General features: G+C 46.3%; 2 protein-coding genes and 2 non-coding genes across 4 annotated transcripts in view; 3 read left to right on the top strand and 1 right to left on the bottom strand.

The window, feature by feature from the left end:
* The window catches only part of GAB3 (GRB2 associated binding protein 3), a 100,083-nt gene extending 91,612 nt beyond the window's left edge, over window positions 1–8,471 (bottom strand). The window contains exon 1 of the mRNA XM_027609687.2: window positions 8,247–8,471. The gene's annotated coding sequence lies outside the window, so the exon portion shown is untranslated. The remainder of the gene's footprint in view (window positions 1–8,246) is intronic.
* Window positions 8,472–8,734: 263 nt separating this feature from the next.
* Window positions 8,735–20,398, top strand: DKC1 (dyskerin pseudouridine synthase 1). Its single transcript, XM_027608946.1, has 15 exons — window positions 8,735–8,886; window positions 9,658–9,725; window positions 10,345–10,431; window positions 11,751–11,842; window positions 12,161–12,345; window positions 12,972–13,036; window positions 13,409–13,535; window positions 13,770–13,900; window positions 14,312–14,455; window positions 15,406–15,526; window positions 16,793–16,911; window positions 17,641–17,744; window positions 18,241–18,349; window positions 19,131–19,250; window positions 19,512–20,398. Exons 1-15 carry the CDS (start codon window positions 8,871–8,873, stop codon window positions 19,575–19,577), a joined length of 1,554 nt encoding a protein of 517 aa, XP_027464747.1. The 5' UTR covers window positions 8,735–8,870; the 3' UTR covers window positions 19,578–20,398.
* Window positions 13,999–14,135, top strand: LOC113931672. The gene has a single exon (XR_003522824.1). It is a non-coding gene; the product is annotated as a small nucleolar RNA SNORA36 family (small nucleolar RNA).
* Window positions 18,039–18,167, top strand: LOC113931673. The gene has a single exon (XR_003522825.1). It is a non-coding gene; the product is annotated as a small nucleolar RNA SNORA56 (small nucleolar RNA).
* Window positions 20,399–21,322: the final 924 nt, after the last annotated feature.

Here is a 21,322-nt window from a genome sequence, read left to right as displayed (position 1 = left end):
TCTACTATTAAGAGTTTCTACTTTAGGGGCGCCTGGGTGGCTCAGTCGTTAAGCGTCTGCCTTAGGCTCAGGTCATGATCCCAGGGTCCTGGGATGGAGCCCCGCATCACACCGGGCTCCCTGCTCAGCAGAGGGAGTCTGCTTCTCCCTCCCCCACTCCCCCTTCTTGTGTTCCCTCTCTTGCTGTCTCTCTCTCTGTTAAATAAATAAATAAAATCTTAAAAAAGAAGAGTTTCTATTTTAGGGGCGCCTGGGTGGCTCAGTGGGTGAAGCATCTGCCTTTGGCTCAGGTCATGATCCCAGGGTCCTGGGATCCAGCCCCACGCACGTTGTCCGGCTCCCTGCTCGGGGGGGGGGGGGGGGGGGGGGGGGGGGGAGCCTGCTTCTCCCTCTGCCTACTGCTTGCTCTCTCTCTCTGACAAATAAAAAAATTTAAATAAATAAATAAATATTTTAAAAAAGAGTTTCTATTTTAATTATGTTATGATCGGCAAAATGACTGTGAATCTTACTCTCTTGTGAAAAGAGAGAAAATTTGAGGGACGCCTGCGTGGCACAGTCGGTTGGGTGTCTGCCTTCTGCTCAGGTCATGATTCCAGGGTCCGGGGATTGAGTCCCACATTGGGCTCCCTGCTCAGCAGGGAGTCTGTTTCTCCCTCTACCTGCCACTCCCCCTGCTTGTGTGCGCTCTCTCTGACAAATAAATAAACAAAATCTTAAAAGAAAAGAAGAAGAAAATTTGAAAAGAAAATGCCTCTCTGATTTCTGGATCAGGGACAGCCACGAGGGGGGGATGACTGCACATGCATGTTCAAATCATCTATGAAGCACGTGAACTAAAGGCCTGGAGTGCCATGGTACAATTTCAGATACAGAAACTCTCTTTTTTCCTCTATGGACCTCTGTAAAGTGCTTCTCTGAAAGTGAGAGCAACCCAATTTCCACCTAAATTTGAAATTTGACTTTAATATTACCAATGATAGTCTTTTTCATGTCTTATGAAAAAATCCTGACATCATATCCATTATTGTTATATTTAAAATAGTATGAAATTATCGTCACAAGTCCAAATCAAACACTTCTGAACTCATTCTATGAGGACAATGTTACTCTGATACCGAAACCGGAAAAAGACAGTAAGACAAAAAAAGAAAAGAAAACTACTGACCAATACGCCTCGTGAATCTAGACGTACAAATTCTCAGCAAAATACTAGCAAGTAGAATTCACAACTACATTAAAAGGATTAATACACCATGACTAGGTGGGGTTTATTCCAGAGATGCAAGGCTCATTCAATATATGAAAGTCAATCAAGGGCCCCTGGCTGGCTCCATCGGTGGAGCGTGTGACTCTTGATCTCAGGGTTGTGAGTTTGAGCCCCACATTGGAGGTAGTGGTTACTTACAACAACAGAAAAGAAATCAATGCAATCCACCATGTTAACAAGCAAAAGAAGAAAAGTCACATGCTTATATTGACTGATGCAGAACAAGCATTTGACAAAACCCAACACCAATCTGTGACAAACACTCTCATAAAGCTGGGAATGGCAGGGGAGCTTCTGCAACTTGTTGAAGAACGTGCACAGATGTTCCCTTAAGATTGGGAATAAGGCAAGACTATCTGCTCTCACTGTTCTTATTCAACATAGCGTTGAAACTTCTAGGAAAAAAAGGCACACAGATTGAGAAGGAAGGAATAAAACTGTCTCAATTTGCAGATGATATAATTGTCTTCATAGGAAATCCCAAGATATCCACAGAAAAAACTCCCATAATTAATAAGTGAGTTTTACAAGGTTGCAGTATATAAGATCAACACACAAATCTCTTTACATGACTCTGAGGCTTATTATATAGTAGCTCCAGTAATCAAGACTGTGCGCTATTGGTAGGGGAATAGACACATAGACACATAGGGAATGAAATAGTGAGCCCAGAAACAGACCCACATAAATCTGCCCAACTGGTTTTTGACAAAGGCACAAAAGCAATTCAATGGAGGAAGGATAGTCTTTTCAACAAACAGTGCTGGAGAAATTGGACATCCACAGGCAAAAAAAAGAACTTTAACCAAAACCTCACACCTTATACAAAAATTAACTCAAAATGAATCATATATTTATATGTAAAATGTACAACTATAAAACTTTTAGAAGACAACATAGAAGATATTCTTAGATACAATGCATAAAAGAAAAAAATTGATAAATGGGACTTCATCAAAATTAACACTTTTGTTAAGAGTATAAAAAGACAAGCTAAAGGGGCACCTGGGTGGCTCAGTCGGTTAAGTGTCTGCCTTTGGCTCAGGTCATGATCCCAGGGTCGTGTTGGGTTCCCTGCTCAGCAAGGAGTCTGCTTCTCCCTCTTCCTCTGCCCCTCTCCCCTGCTCATGCTCCCCCCACAAGTAAATAAAATCTTTAGAAAAAAAAAAAAAAAGACAAGCAGCAGACTGGGAGAAAATGTTTGCAAAGCACGTATGTGCTAAAGGACTCATATCAAGAATATATAAAGAACTTTCAAAACTCAAAAATTAAAAAACCCCAAATCACTAATAATCCAATCAGAAAATAGATAAAAGATATGAAGAAACAATTCATTGGGGAGGATATACAGAGGGTGGCAAACGAGCACTTGGAAAGATATTCAATATCATTAGTCATTAGGGCAATGCATATCAAAACCATGATGAGATTCCACCACATACCTATCAGAATGGCTAAAATTGTTAAAAATCAGCAGAATCCTCACACTGATTCCTGATCCATGGAATGAGGCAATCATGGCAGAAAGGCCCAAGTAGAAATCTCCCGGGCTTTGCCTTTCTACCAAAGTGTTAAGTCAAAAGAAATAACATATACTTAGGGGACAATGTCAGAAATTAGTTCAAAGACTTGAGAGATGCAGGGAAGGAAATTCCTATTTTATCTCCATTTAATTCACTGTTTGGCTTTGCACAGCAGTTAGTTAAGTCTTCATGAATGTGACAGTTTTAAGCCAGGGCTCCAAAATTCTTTGACACTCCTCTCATTGAGAGGTGGGGTTGATGCCTTCTCCCCTTGAACCTGGATAATCTTGTGACTGCTTGAATCATACAACACAGCAGAACTGATTTATGGGACTTCCAGGGCCAAGTTACAAAAGGTTATTCTGACAGTTTTATGCCTTATCTACTCCAACACCTGCTTTTGGAGACCTAAGCCACTAAGTCCAGAGTCTGACTACTCTGAGGCTGCCATGCTATAAGGAAGTCCAAGCCACATGGGCAGACTCCTGTTCCAGTTCCAGTTGCACCACCAGGCCTTCCAGCTGAATTCTCACCATATTTGTAATCTGTCGGCATTACAACATGTTTAAGGACACGGAGTTTTGGGATGGCTTGTTATTCAGCTGACACATTATGCTGAGGAAGTCAGACAGGACAAAGTAGAATGTCTTCTCTCTGCTCCATAATGTCTGGGGCCTCAGCTGAGATGACTCAGTGGCTGGGGGTGACCAGATGGCTGGAGGCTATAATCTTCTGGAAGTCTCCTCCCTCACACGCCTGTTACCTGTGTGAGGATGCCTATTCTGGCTATTTCACCTGAGTGGGGTCATATAATATTTGTCCCTCTATGCTTACTTCCTTTAGCATGATGTTTTCTTTCTTTTTTTAAAAAAGATTTTAAGTAATTTTCACCCCCAATGTAGAGCTCAAACTCACAACCCTGAGATCAAGAGTCATATGCTCTATTGGCTGAGCCAGCCAAGCGCCCCTAGCATGATGTTTTCAAGGTTCATCCATGTTGTAGTACATATTAGCACTTCACTCTTTTTATGACTGAGTAATACTCCATTGTATGGATAGACCACATTTTGTCTATCCAGTCATCTGTAGATGGACATTTGGGTTGTTTCAACCTTTAGGCTATTGTAAATAATGCTGCTATGAATATACATGCACAAGCATCTGTTTAAACATCTGTTTTCAAGTCTCTTGGGTATATACACATAGGAATGGAGTTGCTGAATCATATGGCCACTCCGTGTTTAACCTTTTGAGGAACCACCAGACTGTTTTCCCCAGCAGCCGCACCATTATACTTGACAGCAGAGCGCTGCCTCTCACGCCTGACTTTGTGGCTTGCTTGGCCAAACAATGCTCAGTTCATGACGTGCAGCTCAGGTCTTAAGATCACACAGTTATTCAGTTTCAACCTAGGATGAAAGAAAGTCAGGGGCTTTGCCTCCCAGTAAATTGGTGCATGTGTAGGTCCTAGCTTCATTTTTTTTTTTCAATTAATCTTTATTAAACATGAGAACTAATGCCTTTCTTGGCCTGTCTGGGGATCAAACCCACAACGTTGGTGTTGTTAGGTCACATTCTACTCAACTGAGCTAACCAGCCACCTGGCCAGTCCTAGCTTTATTTTTATCCCAAATTCCAGAGGCCTGAACTGTGATTCTCTTATCAAGGCTTGGAAAAGGCTCTGTGTAGCATCCTAATGGGAGATGCCACCTCCAAAAAGAGGCCCACCAAGCACTGTGCTTCTTAGTGGCAGTGGACTTGAGGTATGGCAACTTGGTTTTCACTTTGGGGAACCATCTCAATATGCTTCAGCCCACTGGATGCCCAGAAACCTCATGGAGGTGGTGGGCCCCTAAATTTTCATGGGGCTTATCTCTCACCCTGAGATGAAATATTTGTTCAGGTTCAGCTGGCAGGATACCATTAATGTAATGCACCAGCATGATGTCTTGGGGGACAGCGAGATGATCAAGTCAGTCCCTGGGGACTTAATTACAATAATATGCCAGAGAATTGAAGGGACAGTTCCAGGGGCTTCCTTTTGAGTTTTCTTTCCATAATTGTCCTCAGTCCTTGAGTCAAAATTCCCCTGTGGGCATTTTTCCAGCTGCGGATTTTTCCAATTATACAGTTAGGAACTGGGGGAAAAGCCACAGGAGGACCCACAGTGAGAGGGACACAGACTAAGTCTTCATTTCTGACCAGTGGACCACAGTGGCAATCTATGTCCCCCAGGAAAGAAGGATGAAGGTTTGAAGTATACACTAGTGTTGTATGTACCTGGCCTTGTCTTCACTTGAGGGCTCTGAGCCTGTGGGCAACTGGGTCTGGGGATTAGATGAGGGGCCATGTTTTTCATTGTGGCAATTCAAGGCAGACTGCCATTCACCAGACCTAGAGTTTTTGTTGTTGAGGTTATATAGATCATTGTCCATTATAGGTGGCTTATTTTTTTTTTAAAGACTTTGTTTATTTATTTGACAGAGGGAGGGAGAGAGAGTGCGCACAAGCAGGGGGAATGGCAAAGGGAGCCCGATGGGGGGCTCGATCCCAGGACCCTGGGATCATGACCTGAGCCGAAGGCAGACGCTCAACCGACTGAGCCACCCAGGCGCCCCAGGTGGCTTATTATTAATAGGACATCATGACCAATTAGCCACCACCAAAGATCCTTGGGGATAAACCATTCTGGTTCCAGCTGCCAATCATGATGCCCCCACTTGGCCTCTGCTGCTCCAGGCTCCCTGTTTCTATGGCAATACCTCTCACCTCCTTTCCTAGATTAGTTTTCCAGAACCTTCACCAAAGTACTTCTCAATGTTTTGATGAAAGGAATGTCCTTTGAACTCTCTCTGGGGATGTAGTTAAGGGTTGAGCCAGTAGGTTGCACATGACAAGTTCATTCCAACATTTCTGCCTACCCAAGTCTTAGGATTGGAGACAATGAGGGATGTGAGGAGTTAGGGCACAAGGACAATTGGCATTCTCTTGCTCAGTTAACTGACCAGGTGGTTTTATCACAAGATCTCCAAGAAAGACAGGATCAGCCTCCCCAGAGGGGGATGGGGGGGGAAACCCCTGCTTCTGCTGGTAAGGGAAGGTCCAGGGGACTTCTGGGTTCAAGACACAGATCCATTAAACAAAAATACTTACTGAACATCTTCTAGGAGCTGGATATATAGCAGTGAACAAAACAGAAAAACATTTCCTGGCTCCGTAAGGCTAACATTCTAGTGAAGAGAGACAATAAACAAGATTCATTTAAGGCAGAGGGAAGAGCGGGTGCAAAAGACCCGAGAAGGGAGAGTGTGCCTGGAGCGGGGTAACGGTGGAAGGAGTGGACTCAGAAAGAGAACGGGGAGCAGCCATCATGGACACTTTGGCTTCTTTTAAAAGATTTTATTTATTTAGTTATTTATTTGACAGAGAGAGAGAGAGAGAGAGAGAGAGAGAGAGAGAGAGAGAGAGAGCGCGCATGCGAGAAACAGCACAAGCAGGGGGAGTGGCAGAGGGAGAGGGAGAAGCAGACTCCCTGCTGAGCAGGGAGCTCAATGCGGGACTTGATTCTAGGTCCCTGGGATCATGACCTGAGCTGAAGGCAGACGCTTAACCCACTGAGCCACCCAGGTGCCCCAGACACTTTGGCTTTTACTCTTAGTGAGATGGTGTTTTGGTTTCCTAGGGCTGCCATAACAAATTACCCCAAACTGGATAGCTTTAAACAACAGAAACTTATTCTCTTACAGTTCTGGAGGCTTGAAGTCTGAAATCATTTTAGTCTCTGCCTACATCTTCATTTCTTTTGCTTGTGTGTCTTTTCCCTTCTCTTCCCGCTCTCTTTTTTAAAAATATTTATTTATTTATTTGAGAGAGAGAGAGGAGAGTGAGTGAGAACATGAGTGGGGGGAAGGGCAAGGGAGAGGGAGAAGCAGGCCCCTTGCTGAGCAGGGACCCCGATGCGGGGCTCGATCCCAGGACCCTGGGATCATGACCTGAGCTGAAGGCAGATGCTTCACCCACTGAGTCACCCAAGCGCCCTCCCTTCTCTTCTAAGGACACCTGTCATTGGATTTGGGGTCCACCTGAGTAAGGCAGGATGATCTCATCTTGAGATCCTTAACTTAATTATATCTACAAAGACCCTTTTTCCAAATAAGGTCACATTCACAGGGTCTAGGGGTGAGAACATACCTTTTGGGGGGGGCCACTTCATCCCACTACAGATGGGAAGTCATTGGGCTTTGAGCGGAGGAGGGACAAGGCCTGATTTACAGTTTAAAAGCACTTGCCAGTTTCTATGTTAAGACAGTATAATTGGACAAAGCAGAAGCAGGGGGATCTGTAGGAGCCCATCGGAAAAACAGAGGAGAGCTATAATGATGGCATGGACTACAGTGACAGCAGTGAGGGTGATAAAAACCATCAGATTCTGGACCTCTTTTGAAAGCAAAGCTGAGAGGTTTTGCTACCAGATTGGATGAAGAGTTTTGGGGAAAGATGAAGCTCATAGGAGAACTATCAATGAACACCTCAAAGTTATTCAGTGAAATATTTACCAATGAAGCATTATAAAATAAGGGGGTAAGTAGTGAACTACTCATGGATTGGCTGATTCTGGGGACTTTGGTTATCTATAAAAAGGGAATTTACATCATTATTATTATTACCTTGGCTTACACCTAAATAAATTGTAGATAGAATTAAAAGTGAGGAAAAGCCAATCATCAGCTGTTTTTTAAGCCACAGCAAAATAAAATCTTTGGATGGCAGAGAAGAGATCAAAGAAAAGCAGCAACTCATTAGAAAATATAATGGCAAAAGATTCCATTTACCATTGCAATAAGGAATTAAATAAATAGAGCTTAGTCAAATCCACAGAGGTTAGATTAAGAATCCCCGCTTGAGAGATAGAAGAGTGAGAGAACACCAAAGAAGGAAGGGAAGACAGCTTGAACCACCATTCGCTACTTCCTGCTGTCAGATATTGCAGCCATTAAGCGACTTGTGACTATAGAGCACTTGACATGGAGCCCCGTCCTGGAGTTCAAATGCAGGTGCGCAGGTCCAGTGTACAACACACACTGGAAATTCTCCCTGAAATTCTTTTTTATCTCACCCCCACACACAAACACAAATGTAAAATATTCCATTCATGAAGCCTATCGCTTATGTGTTGAAATGCTAATATGTGGGATCACCGGGTTAAACAAAGGTCGTTATTAAAATCGATTTCACGAGGCGCCTGCGTGGCTCAGTCATTAAGCGTCTCCCTTCGGCTCAGGTCATGATCCCAGGGTCCTGGGATCGAGCCCCGCATCGGGCTCCCTGCTCCGCGGGAAGCTCTTCCCTCTCCCACTTCCCCTGCTCGTGTTTCCTCTCTCACTGTTTCTCTGTCAAATAAATAAATAAAATCTTTAAAAAAAATAAAATCAATTTCACCTTTTTCTTTTTACCTTTTTGTTTTTTTGCCATGTGGCTGCTGGAAAATTTAGAAGTCCACAACTGGCTCGCACTGTATTCCTATTGGTCAGCACCGCTCTAGCTATAGATGGGAATTGCAAGCAGCGAAGGACTTTCAACCCCTCTGTGCCTCAACGTCTTCATTTTTCAATCAGGACTAATCCGATACCAACCTTAAAGGGTCGGCGAGAGGAAGCAGATAGCTGCCTTTAACAGTGCTCACGGGATACCCGAGTGCCCAAGCCCGCGTCAAACATAGCAAAGGTCAGGGAACTGTGGTCGGGGCCACGCCCATAGACTATGGGCCGCGGGGGCGGGCTGCGCATGCGTCTCCAACCCGGGCAGCCTAGGGCCGGGCGAGTCCCAAAGCGCACGCGCGGACGGGCTACCTCGGGGGAGGGGCGGGGGGCGAGCCAGCCAATGAAGTTGCGCAGGCGGCCCGCGCGCGCCTCGGGCTCACCTCCCCGAGCCTGGCCCCGCCCCTCAGTCCCGCGGCGCTGCACGCACCCGGCGTCGCACAGGTGGGCGGGTTTTAGTGGCGCGGCCTGAGGGCGGCGGGAGTCTCTGCCAGCTCCCTCGGTGGTGGCCCGCGCGGCTCGCACGCTGTGCGGGGCAACATGGCGGACGCGGAAGGTAAGAGTCGTTTCCTCGTGGGTGATCGGGCTAAGTACCAGCTCCGCCGCCCCGAAGAGCTGGGGATGGGAGGGTGACGGCATCGGGGGCCGTGTTCTCCGCTGGTTTGCCGCCAGGCCGGTCCCGTCGCAGCCGGGCCTCTCCTGCTGGCCTTGCCTCTTGGCCTTGGGTCTACGGTTTTGAGGGCAAGGGATGGAGGGGGTCCTCTCAGTGACGTAGCTCCGCGAGGCCCGGGCCGCCCGCCTAGGCACAGCCTCTTTAGGGCCCGGGTCCCCGTTGAAAGGCGTCGGCCGTGCCGGCTTCCCCGCCGTGACGGGAGACCTGGCAGTGCCTGTACCGCCGCCACAGCCCAGACGCCACGGTCAGCACCACGCGAAAGGGCGGTAGGAACAGACGGGGAAGAATAAGGGCCGAGGGGCCCCGGCGTGCTCGTAGCTCCAAGTCGCAAGAAAGTTCTGTGAGCCACAGAACCGGGTAGGGGGCAGTTGAGTGGTCACTTAAGGAACTTTGTGGCCCGTGGGCCGAACACTTCTGCGGCAGGTTTAAGCCCCGCCACGGCCACGTGGTGAACTGGAATGGAAGCCGACATGTGCGACTGCTTGCGGTCGGTTACCGAGCCGTGCAACCCACGCGTTTGGCCTTACACACTTTGTTTTCCCCAGTAGTTCTAGACCAAACGTCCATTTTCTACTTGCTCCGATTTCATTCTCTATTTTAAGCTTTGTTACCCTTATTTTCGGGAAAAACTCCCAAATCTCTTGTCTGTTTTAGTATTTATTTTGCCGAAGAAACATAAGAAGAAAAAGGAGCGGAAGTCTTTACCAGAAGAAGATGTAGCAGTGAGTAGGAATGTTTTATACTTTGCTTTAACTAAAGTGAAAGGTTACTTAGGTAACACATTACATAAAAAGACTTTTTAAAAGTTTCTGAGGAATAGGTTGGAATTGGGTAGTGGTTGTGTAGTAAACCACACAACCCCAGCCACACCTAAATCTCTCCTGTCAAGTATAGTTTGCTGAATGGTGTTGACCACGTCAGCTCCTCTCTCTGAAATTCTTTTTTATCCCACCCACAGACCCACTATCCCTCTTTCTCTTTAAGTACCTGTCCCCATCTTTTTTTTTTTTTTGAAGATTTTCTTTCTTTAGAGAGAGTGTGTGTGTGTGCATAGCCGGACACGGGTCTCCATCTCAGGACCCTGAGATCATGACCTGAGCCGAAATCAAGAGTCAGACGCTTAACTGAGCGAGCCACCCAGGCGCTCCTAGCTGTCCCCATCTTGGTGGCACTTCACTTACCCTTCTGAGGTCCTGGTTCATTTCTTTTTCACTTGGAAGTCCTAGTGAAGAGGCATAGGGACTACCTTGTTTTCTCTTTAAGAGGCTTAGACTTATATGGTAGTAATGGAATTGTACAAAATCAGGTGGGAAGTCTAACTGTATTTCTATTCTGTGTAAGGAGATACAACATGCTGAAGAATTTCTTATCAAACCTGAATCCAAGGTGGCTCAGTTGGACACATCTCAGTGGCCCCTGTTGCTCAAGGTATGTGGTTAGGATTATGTATCAGATCAGTGCCTAGTTTTATATTATTTAAGTATTAAACAGTTCATTAAGAGTGATTAGCACTAGCATCTTTGACTTAGGAAATGCCAGATGGTACAGTCTAAAGCAGTGTTCTTCAAAGTGTCTGACATGAAGGACCATATTTTGTTTCATTTTTCATTTCCAGTCCACCCAGTGCTGTAGTAGAATACAGTTAAAATGTCACAACAATGTCATAGTGCCATCAAAGTTTATAAATAATTAGTTCTTGGTTTCTGTATTTAACTCCACCTTACAGACTTCTACTAGTTTGTGGGCCACACTTGGAGTAGGGTTGCTCTAGTGCTTGAGGATATGTGCTTTGAAGCCAGACCAATTTGAGTCAGACGGTGTATGACTTTGATCCAGTTATTTAACCTCCAAGGCTGTTTGCTTATGGTATCTTCTCTTAGGAAGGCAGGCTGAGGGCTGTAGGAGGTAATCCATGAAACGTGTTTAGCCACAGTGCCTAGCATGTAGGTCCTCTAGAAATTGCTGACTGTTGTGTTGGATTTTAAATAGAGTGGCTCAGTAATGAGTTGAAGTACAAATTTCACAAGCAACTTAGTGGGAGCCAGGTATGAGATTAGGAGAAAGGGTAGGGTAGAGGAAGTTACTGAGACACCTCTTGACAAAGTGTTATAATAAACCAATATATATGAAGTAAACAAATGAGATTTGCTTATGTAATTCAACACAGTTGAGTTTCTGCTTGGTCAGACAGGTCTGCCATTTACATCTGTTTTTCTGTTGTAGGTTCTGAGGATATGCTAGTGAACTGGGTAGGCCAAGGTCCCTACTATCTTGGAATTTAAAATCTCCGGGTGGGAGATAGTTAAAATTGCTATTTGTGATAAGTACCATGATGAAACTAAACTGGGCAACATGAAAGATAAGCTTCAATTGAAGGGAGCTTTTTCAGACCTGTGGTCAAGCCTCGGAAAGGAGGAGAATGAAAAGGAGCAGACTTGGGAAAAGCAGAGATGGGAGTATCTGGAGGAGGAACAAGCTGGTTGTGTTTGAGAAACGTTGCCAGTCTTTGTACCCCAAGAAGTCTTTCTAGAGGAGTGATCAAATTTGTCTTTATTCATATGGGTAATTTTTCCAGTGTGTAAGGAGGCTTAACAGTCTGTCACACTAGATAATGAAAATGCAGGAGCAGTATCCAAGTTTATAAACTTTCGGGTTAACCATAACATGGTTGATGGTGGTGCTGACTCTTGTTTTACATATGTTAATGGTTTATTAAGTTTATTCCGTGTTGTATCATTGCTTTCCAGAATTTTGATAAGCTAAATGTAAGGACTACACACTATACACCTCTTCCTTGTGGTTCAAATCCTCTGAAGAGGGAGATTGGGGACTATATCAGGTAAGTGTTGGAAGCATGTGGTGTTCGGACTTCCGTTCTTTTCAAAATGACCTTTTCAGGGGTGCCTGGCTGGCTCAGTCGGTAGAGCATGGGACCCTTGATCTTGGGGTCATGAATTTGAACCCACATTGGTCATAGAGTGTACTTGAAAAAGTGACTTTTCCACGTCAGTTGTTCAAGAAGGTAGTGGCATTTTAGAAACGCCTGGAATTGCTGTAAATACATAACCTGTACCTGTGGTGAACTTTTTTACTCTTCAGATTTAGTTTTTATTAGAGGGCCAGAGATGACGGCACAGTGATTTCTTTTCCATTTTAGGACAGGTTTCATTAATCTTGACAAGCCTTCCAACCCCTCTTCCCATGAGGTGGTAGCCTGGATCCGACGAATACTTCGGGTGGAGAAAACAGGACACAGTGGTACTCTGGATCCCAAGGTGACTGGCTGTTTAATCGTGTGCATAGAACGAGCCACTCGCTTGGTGAAATCCCAGCAGAGTGCAGGTATGTGGAAGAGGGAATAAAAGGAGGCAGCTCCTTTGTTATTGGAAGGCTTTCTATGTTTCCTTTCCTTCTACTTTTTGGCCCTTGGTAATGGTTTCTTCATTAGTTAAAAAAAGTCCTAAGCAGGGATACTTTGGTTGTGTACCTTCTGTCCTTTGCCAGATCCTAGGGTGTCTGCCTTTCTTGGAGTTCCAGGTACTGGACATGTGCACATCAAGTTGACTAGATCTGTTCCCAGGACTGAGACAGGTCTGTGTCTGAGTCCCGCTCTGGGCTTATCGCTCCAGGCTCCTTGGAGTCTTCGCTGCTGCTTCTGCCTAAAGTGCCCTTCCCTCATTTTCATCAGGGGAATCTCCTACATGACCTTGCAAGGTTTTGTTCTAAGCAGGCTCTACACTGTGTATTCCAGCTGTTCCTGTCAGCACATTGGAAGTTGAACCCCCAGTGAGAGGAAGCATCTTCACTCCTTTCCCATGTCCAAACCATGAAATCTGTCTTCATTGAAATTTTACAGAAAGAAGTCATCAAACTGCATGCTTTTCTTGCTGCACAAAATGGGAATATGAGCATATAAAAATACAGAAAACTCAGTGGCCATACCTGACTACTCTTTTGTCATTTTTCAGGCAAAGAGTATGTGGGAATTGTCCGGCTACACAATGCTATTGAAGGGGGGACTCAACTTTCTAGGGTAAGTTTGTGATTACAGGGAGGGCACCTTTTGGTGATGTGGGTATCTAAGCCCGTAGACATCTGGAGACAGGTCGGCTTTCCTGGCTGTCCTATCTTGTGCCCTTTTCAGTGGGCTGCTCATGCCAGCCTGAACAGGTACTGCAGATTGGCAGGGGCACTTCTGGCCATGTCCCTTCTGAGGAAAGGGCTCTCTGATAAGCACTGAATCATCCCTGTGTCACTAATAAAGAAGCAAAAATGGAAAGGACATTTTAGGTCTTAAATGATTGAAAATTTTTCATTTGTGTCCTCCAACTGCCACAATAGGCTGTTTGCTCTTATTTGAGAGTCTATACAATGAGTCTTTATTTTGGTTTGTGCTTATTCTTAGGCCCTAGAAACTCTGACAGGTGCCTTATTCCAGCGACCCCCACTTATTGCTGCAGTAAAGAGGCAACTCAGAGTGCGGACCATATATGAGAGCAAGATGATCGAGTATGATCCTGAAAGAAGATTAGGTGGGTCATTAGGTCTGAGGAACTGAATTGACATTGACCACATGTGGATAGGAACGCATTCTTGAGAATGACATTTTCTTGTTTAAGAGTAGGTGCCCTTAGTATATGGTGTAGTCGGAGCCTGTTTCTATTGTATTTAGTCTTGCTGGCTCAGAGAATAACTCTGGGTTTCTCAGTCAGTGACGTGTTTACTTTGGACAATGTGCTACTTTTGTGTGTGTGTGTGTGTCTTAGGAATCTTTTGGGTGAGTTGTGAGGCCGGCACCTATATTCGGACGCTGTGTGTGCACCTTGGTTTGTTATTGGGAGTTGGCGGTCAGATGCAGGAACTTCGGAGGGTTCGTTCCGGAGTCATGAGTGAAAAGGTACACTGTTACGGGGCTAGAAGTTTTAGAGCTGGTACTTAACACCTTCCCGCCCTTGGTGGAATTCCTCACCTGCTTCACATCCTGGAAAAGGCTATTGCCAAAGTGTTGAGTTCAGTTCGGGGCAGCTTCCCTGTTCTGTTAATTAAACTTTGGAACATTGAAACCTGGGCTGTGGGAGATGATTGGATAGAAAGCATTACTCTATTCATTTACTACCTCCCAGCCTACAAAAATGCCTACTTAGATTTCAGGATATCAGTTACAGATGTGTAGAAGAGAGGGGATTCTGAAGAGACTGAAGACTAATGAGTTTGGACTAAATTCATTCAGGTTTTGGAAGTTTGGGGTCTGTTGGACTATTTCAGAGACAGTGACACTGAATAGTTTTCATACATGGCTGCTTTTCAGGACCACATGGTGACAATGCATGACGTGCTTGATGCCCAGTGGCTGTATGACAACCACAAGGATGACAGTTACCTGCGGCGAGTTGTTTACCCTTTGGAAAAGCTGTTGACTTCTCATAAAAGGCTGGTTATGAAAGATAGTGCAGTAAGTTCTGGGTGACAAGTTCACATTTGCACAAAACGTGACTCCACAAAGATGAGATACAGTCTGTGTTCTGAAATCCTCATTCTGTGTAAAGTTCACATGATGTGAACTTACTATTTTTCTTTATTATTACCCAACGTGGGTCTCAAACTTAGAACTCTGAAATCAAGAGTTACATGCTCCACCGAGGGAGCCAGCCAGGTGCCTCACAAGTAGTTCTCTTGGTGATGTAATTACATCAGGGACAAAGGATAGCCGAGTTGAGGGTGTTTGATGCATTTTTTTGTAAGTTATGCTTCATAATAAGAGAAAAAATTAGAGGTATCCTAAACTATGCCATTATAATAGTTGAAAAAACATAACTGTGTGAAACAACAACATAAATGTGATGTAGCCTCCTCATGCTGGGCTCAGACTGGTACCCTCTGGGTGAATTTAAGGGGGAGGTGGAATGTGGTCAGCAAAAGAGATCTAGGTAAGTGAAGACAAGATGGTACAAGCCACTGAACTCAGGGAGAGGTGGTCTTAACTTGCATGTGATTGGTTCAACAGGCCTCAGTAATCTTGTTTGCTGGTCATTTTGAGAGCCTGTTACAGGCCCGATCTCCCAAAAAAAGCAAAAAGGCTCCTGATTTTGTCAGGGTTTCTCTCATCAATGATAAAAAAGAGAGAAGAGTGATTAAGGAAAAGTAAGGCTGGGTTTTTGTTTAAGATGAAAATACCTTTAAGTCCAGTGGAGGAACGAGGAGTAGGTATTTAAATTCCGCTTTAACATTTCTGAGTCTGTGTGTATAAGGTGCCTAGCCCATGGTGGAATGCCATTAGCTCCATTTCACAGGTCCCGTTCCCCACCCCCCAGCCCCATTCTCCTTTGTGCTGGTGAGGGGAGGGATGGAGGGCAGGGGCTAGGGCAGCAGCTAGGGCTCTGACATGTAGCGCTGTCTCTGCAGGTGAATGCAATCTGCTATGGGGCAAAAATCATGCTTCCAGGTGTTCTCCGATATGAGGATGGCATCGAAGTCAATCAGGAGATCGTGGTCATCACCACCAAAGGGGAAGCAATCTGTATGGGTAAGAGGGGAAGTTGCCCTAGTTCCTTCTGCACCATCACAGCCGGGCTCACTAAGGGCAGGCCCCCAAGTCCTGGCTCCTCAGGTTCATCTAATCCTTGTGTTGTCTGGGGCCCGTTGGGGTAGTCAAAGCAAAGGACTGTGTTAGATAGGCATAGATGAGGAGCAGGTAAATGGGGCTTCCCCTTGTCCCAACTGGCTGCATTAGAGGTCATGTCTCAGCAGCCCGGCTCCAGTGGGGAGAGGGAAAATCCTTAATGAAGGGAATAAATGTTTGTGGTAATTGAGATGAAAAGTTTAGTCCATTCTTTGTCTGCCTGTAGCAGTTAACTTGTGAACCTTTAGCTACTGTTGGATTGTTCTTAAAACTTCAAATGTTCCGTTGCCCTGAAGGGGCTGTGCAAGCTGTTCCCCATGTGTGGCCTAAGCCCCAAGCCTGGTGAGTGTATCTTTAGGGTGCCTTACTGGAGGTGTTCCCTTCTGGCTGCTATCCATAGATCCCTGCTTGCAACCGAGGAGGGACTCTCATGACCCTCACATGACATGCTTGCTTTCTGGTGGTGCAGATTAGGCACATTAAATGAATAGCTCTGATTTACTTATTAAGAGGTCTCCTGAGGCTCTGGGAAGCGTTGATTTTTATGTGGTTAGTGTAAATATTTTTTTAACTGACAATTGTAATATGGTTTCAGAGCTTTTTTCCCATAGCAGTGGATTTTCTCCATATGAACATCCTCCTCAGCAAAGGAAACCTCAAGGCAGTAGAGCTTCGAGTTTTAAATGTTTTTTTTCTTTGTAAAGATTTTATTTATTTGAAAGAGCACAAGCAGGGTGAGGGGCAGAGGGAGAAGCAGGGTTTCCACTGAGCAGGGAGTTCGATCCCAGGACTCTGGGATCATGACCTGAGCCGAAGGCAGATGCTTAACCAACTGAGCCACCCAGGTGCCCCTTAAATTTTTTTTTTTTTTTTAAGATCTTATTTTGAGAGAGAGCATGCGAACACATGCACAAGTGGGGGGAGGGGCAGAGGGGGAGAGAATCTCAAGCAGACGCCACGCTGAACATGGAGCTCGATGCAGGGCTCGATCTCATGACCCTAAGATCATGACTTGAGCCGAAATCAAGAGTTGGATGCTTAACCGACTGAGCCACCCAGGTGCCCCTAAAATGGGGTTTTAAAATTTATATAAAACAGTGGAATTAGGGCTCATGATAACGAAGTTTCTCTCTTCCAAGTCATTCTTTAATCTCTTTCTAACACCTGCAGCTATTGCATTAATGACTACAGCAGTGATATCTACCTGTGACCATGGTATTGTAGCCAAGATCAAGAGAGTGATCATGGAGAGAGACACTTATCCTCGGAAGTGGGGTTTAGGTCCAAAGGTAAGTGGGACCGGGTGTGTGCTCTGCTGTGAGTTAACTCTTCATTTTTCTGTTGTTGAATCTTGTTGGGTGGCTCTCAGCTATGTCCCTACCACCACAACCTTGCCGTGTGTTGTTGAATCTTGTTGGGTGGCTCTCAGCTATGTCCCTACCACCACAACCTTGCTCTGGGGAGTGATGGTGAGTAGAAATGGGACCATCTCAGACCTTAGAGATTTTAGTCTAATGGGGAGAAGCAGATGGGCGTCACTCATATTGCACAACAAAAGCCAAGTTGAAGGGTTATGAAAGAGTACAGAGAGGTGCCTGGCATCTCGGGAGTCCAAAATGAGGGGTTTGACTTGTTTGGGGGGGCGGTCTGGGTGAGGGATCTTCGCTGGAGCCAGGCCAGCATAAAGGACACAGTGTTACGTATTGATGAAGTGAAGAAAGGAAGGGAGAGTCTGGGGAAGCTGGAATCGCATGTGCTGCAAAGGCCCTGTGGTGGAAGAATGGGGTGGGTGGGGGTGCCACAAAATGACATTTTGGAGGTTCTCACTGATAAAGAGGCTTGATGACTTTTGACAAGTCCCATGTTTGCTCCTGTTGGAGAGTGTGAGTTCTGAGTGCTTTGCAGAGAAGTGTGAGGCCCAGCTGAGAACACACAAGGGAAGAGCCTTACTTGAGCCACCATAATACCTGCTTCATGTGTCACACTGTTCTGATGTTGAAATCCTGACGATCCACCAGGCAAGTCAAAAGAGGCTGATGATCAAGCAGGGTCTTCTGGATAAGCACGGCAAGCCCACAGACAGCACGCCTGCTACGTGGATGCAGGAGTATGTGGATTACAGGTGAGGGCAGGGTGTTTCAGAGCCCCAGGCAGGCAGAGGCGGCACGCTTGCTGCCTGGATGCAGGAGTGCATCCACCACAGGTGAGGAGGGGAGGCTGTAGAGCTCAGAGGGGTAGATGCAGCATGGTGGCTGCCTACATGAGCCAGGGCAGGGGGTCATGGAGCCTGGGTATGGGGAGGGGGGCAGATTTAGTTTCGGGGAGAGCTGCTAACACATGGGACTCTAGGAACCTGCGTGGTGCTCACGAGACCTTGGGGGCTGTAGGGACTACCCCTTGACTCCTTAGGCCTGCTCAGCAGACAGTTATCCCTTTCTAGTCTGGCTCGTGGGACTCTAGAGGGAGTCAGTCTGCAACAGTAAGTGGTGAGTTCTTCTGTCTGTCGTCAGTATTTTGATGGTGGCTTTAGACTTGCCAGATATCACTGGTTGAGGATGCAGCAGTGCCTCCCTGGAAAGCCGTTTAGTGCCTCTCACCTATTGCTATCTGTTTTTCAGCGACTCTGCAAAAAGAGAGGTGGGGGCCAAAGCAGTAAAAGACCCGCAGGAAGTTACCGAAGTCGTAAAAGCCCCAAAAGTAGTTGCCGAAGTGGTAAAAGCCCCAAAGGTGAGTGACATGCTGTGAGCAGTTGGGAGTGTGCTTTGGGAGATGGTTGCGGTCTAGGCACAGGTCGTGGCTCAGTACGGGAAGGCTTCTGCCCGTGGGGGCGTGATGCTGTGTAGATAATGTCGTGCCGTACCTCGGGGTACTTGTTTGGATGGTCTGGGCTCCAATTCACATTCCCTGTTGTGTCTGCTGGGAGGATTGTGGGCTCAAATCAGGGGCCTCGGCTTCCACCGCGTTGAGGCGACGGCACTGGGTCACAGTGGAGGTGTGTGTGACTCTGGCCCCGGGGCAGATGAGCCGTACAAAAGTCAGCAGGGAGCAGAATCACCAGAGGCTGACAACCTGTAGATCGCATTAGCTCTGCGTTTGAAAAGTTCCAGGAAAGTATGTGGTAGCACCTCAGCTTGTCAGGCTTGGGGGGACCACTGGCATTAGAGCACAGAATGGGTGCGCTGAGTGACCTGGGAAGAGCTTCTGGCGTGCATGGGGCCTGTCACAACTCCTGAGTTGCCCGCCTTCTTTGAAGACATGCAGTCCGCCTTGTCACAGTCCCCGAGCCCGGCACTGGTGCTTTGGTGCTCCTGCTGTGCGCATGGCTTCCTGGCCTTTGGGGATGAGACCGTGTTTGGATTCTCTGTAAATTAAGGCTCTGTTGGGGTTTGTCATTAGAAGACTTACTCTTGGATTTAGTCAGAACTTTTCTGGTGATTCCCCACTTTCTTACCGTTTCTCATCCATTTTTGCTCAAGGTCTAACATTTGATCGCTTGTCTCCACCTTAGCGGAAGCGAGAGAGTGAAAGTGACGAGGCCTCCCCGCAGCTGGTCAAGAAGGAGAAGAAGAAGAAGAAGGACAGAAAGGCCAAAGCCGCGCTAGAGAGCGGGGGCGATCCGGGCGATGGGGTAGGTTTTCGAAGGGGGGCAGCAGCGTTTTCCCGTAACTGCTCGCAGTTAGAATGCTGTTGATGGTGAGGGGGAAATCTGAGTGGTCCTGTCTGTAAAAGTAGACCGCTGAGGCATCACTGAAAAGCTCAGGGCTTGTGTTCTGTGCAAAATTTATTTAATCCAGAATATCCTCACCGATCCTGAAGAGGCTTATTGGGCTCTTGGAACTTCCCTCATTTGGTTGTTAACAGATGCAGTGAGGCTTTCTCTTTCTCCCAGGACAGTGACAGTACCAAGAAGAAGAAGAAGAAGAAGAAAATAAAAGTGGAAGTGGTTTCTGAGTAGTGGACACCACTTTGAGCACTGTGTCCAGGTGGGAGGAGAAATTAAAGCCTTATTGAGAAAACAGAATTCCTTTTGTTCTTGAGGGAATGGAACATAGGTCCCAGAAAGGGTGGAGAGTTCCGGCACATTTTAGCTGCTACAGGAGAACTCAGTGACGTTCCCTGGTGTGGTCATCCCATCCTGTCCTGTTTTAAGGATATGGGTGAAGGAGGCAGGTTTGATGGCACCCACTTCTCTGCTTGGGAGAGTTGGGAGTTCTCTCCTTCAGACCCAGCACAGCCCAGGAGCCATCTGCGGCTGGTGCCCGACGGCTGTTCTAACAGCATAGCGTGCTCCTGGTTTGCACCACCCCCCAACCCATTTTAAAAGTTTCTAAACATTGCTCAGTGAAATGCTGTAGATCAAGTAAAAGAAGAGAACTGAACCACATTGTTCACTGGGGGGATAAATCTTATCTCCCATGTCCTGTGAGGACAGTGGTCTGTTCTGGCCACAATGCAGGCCATCTTGTCACCTATATCCACTCCGTCTTTGGCTTTAGCGGTCCTTTCTGTACTCCTTCATAGCCTGTGTGTACAGCCTGATGCACCTGAATCCATCTGCCTACTTGTGTTTGTGACAGAAGCTAAAATACTGTTCCATATTCTCTATTAATTCTCCCTTACTTTCAAAGGATGCACTCACTCACTGCTGGGAGAAGGTTGTACTTTTTACTTAATTAAAGTTTACTTGTTTTTAAGTATTTCTGTTGGGTTTTCTAATTGTTGGGGATGTCAAACGAGTAGAACAAAAGATAGAAACTATTTTAATTAAAAATTTAGGAAACTTTATGTCCTGTTTGGAATTTGATGCTTTTCCTTTGGTTATTTTCTCTGGTTCTGTGTCTTGCAACATTCATCTTGGGGCCTATTATCTGGCATGGGACCAAATACTCTAGAATCTACATTCAGGGCATTGACTAGATAAAAAGGGGAATCATCACAAATCCAGTGATCTCCCCAAACAGTCGAGGGGAGGAAGGTAGAAGTATTTACGTAGTGGGTCTGGCAGGAGGTACCAGTGTGTATGGGGAGGGGTTCTGAGCATAGGCCTGAGGCTGGGTTTCCCTCCATTGGAAGGGTCAGAATGAAAGCCTCCGGCAGATCAAAGCAGGAAGCTGCATGTGTGCACCTCATGGGTTCTCGTCCAGGATTAGAGCATCCTGGGTGCATGTCTATGTGGGCACCAGCCTCAGAAGACTTGGGGTGGGGGACTTTTGAGGGCATGGGTGTTTATAATCCCAGCAGCTAGCTGCTGTGTGAGCAATGGAGTGGAGTAATTCCCTTTGGATACGGATTAATTTGGGCAGCCAGTCATGGGGTGCTCTGGAAACCAGGTCTTGAGAATGAGGAGAAAGCTGAAAGGAATGGCTGCCAGGAGGAAAATGGGGGAGATGCAAGCGGAAGCAAAGCATTCCAAGCACTCTCCCCATGGAGTAGAAATGGGATGATCACACCTTTGCTCCCAAACTTGCTTTATAGGTTACATGTCCGTGTGTGTGTGTTCAGGTCCACACGTAACGTACCAGATCGCGCCCTGCCCAGCACACACCCCCCTCATGGGAGGGTGGGTTATCTTGACCTCTGTGTGCTTGAGGGAGACTTCTGAACCCAGGAGAGGCAACTGGTATTCATGCTGTCCTAAGGGGTTGACAGGTGCTGCCATTTCCCTCTCCAGAGACTCGTGCAGGTGGAAACCCAGAGAGT

This window comes from Zalophus californianus, chromosome X (assembly GCF_009762305.2).
Source record: "Zalophus californianus isolate mZalCal1 chromosome X, mZalCal1.pri.v2, whole genome shotgun sequence".
NCBI lineage: Eukaryota > Metazoa > Chordata > Mammalia > Carnivora > Otariidae > Zalophus > Zalophus californianus.
This window is presented reverse-complemented; position numbering and strand designations above follow the sequence as displayed.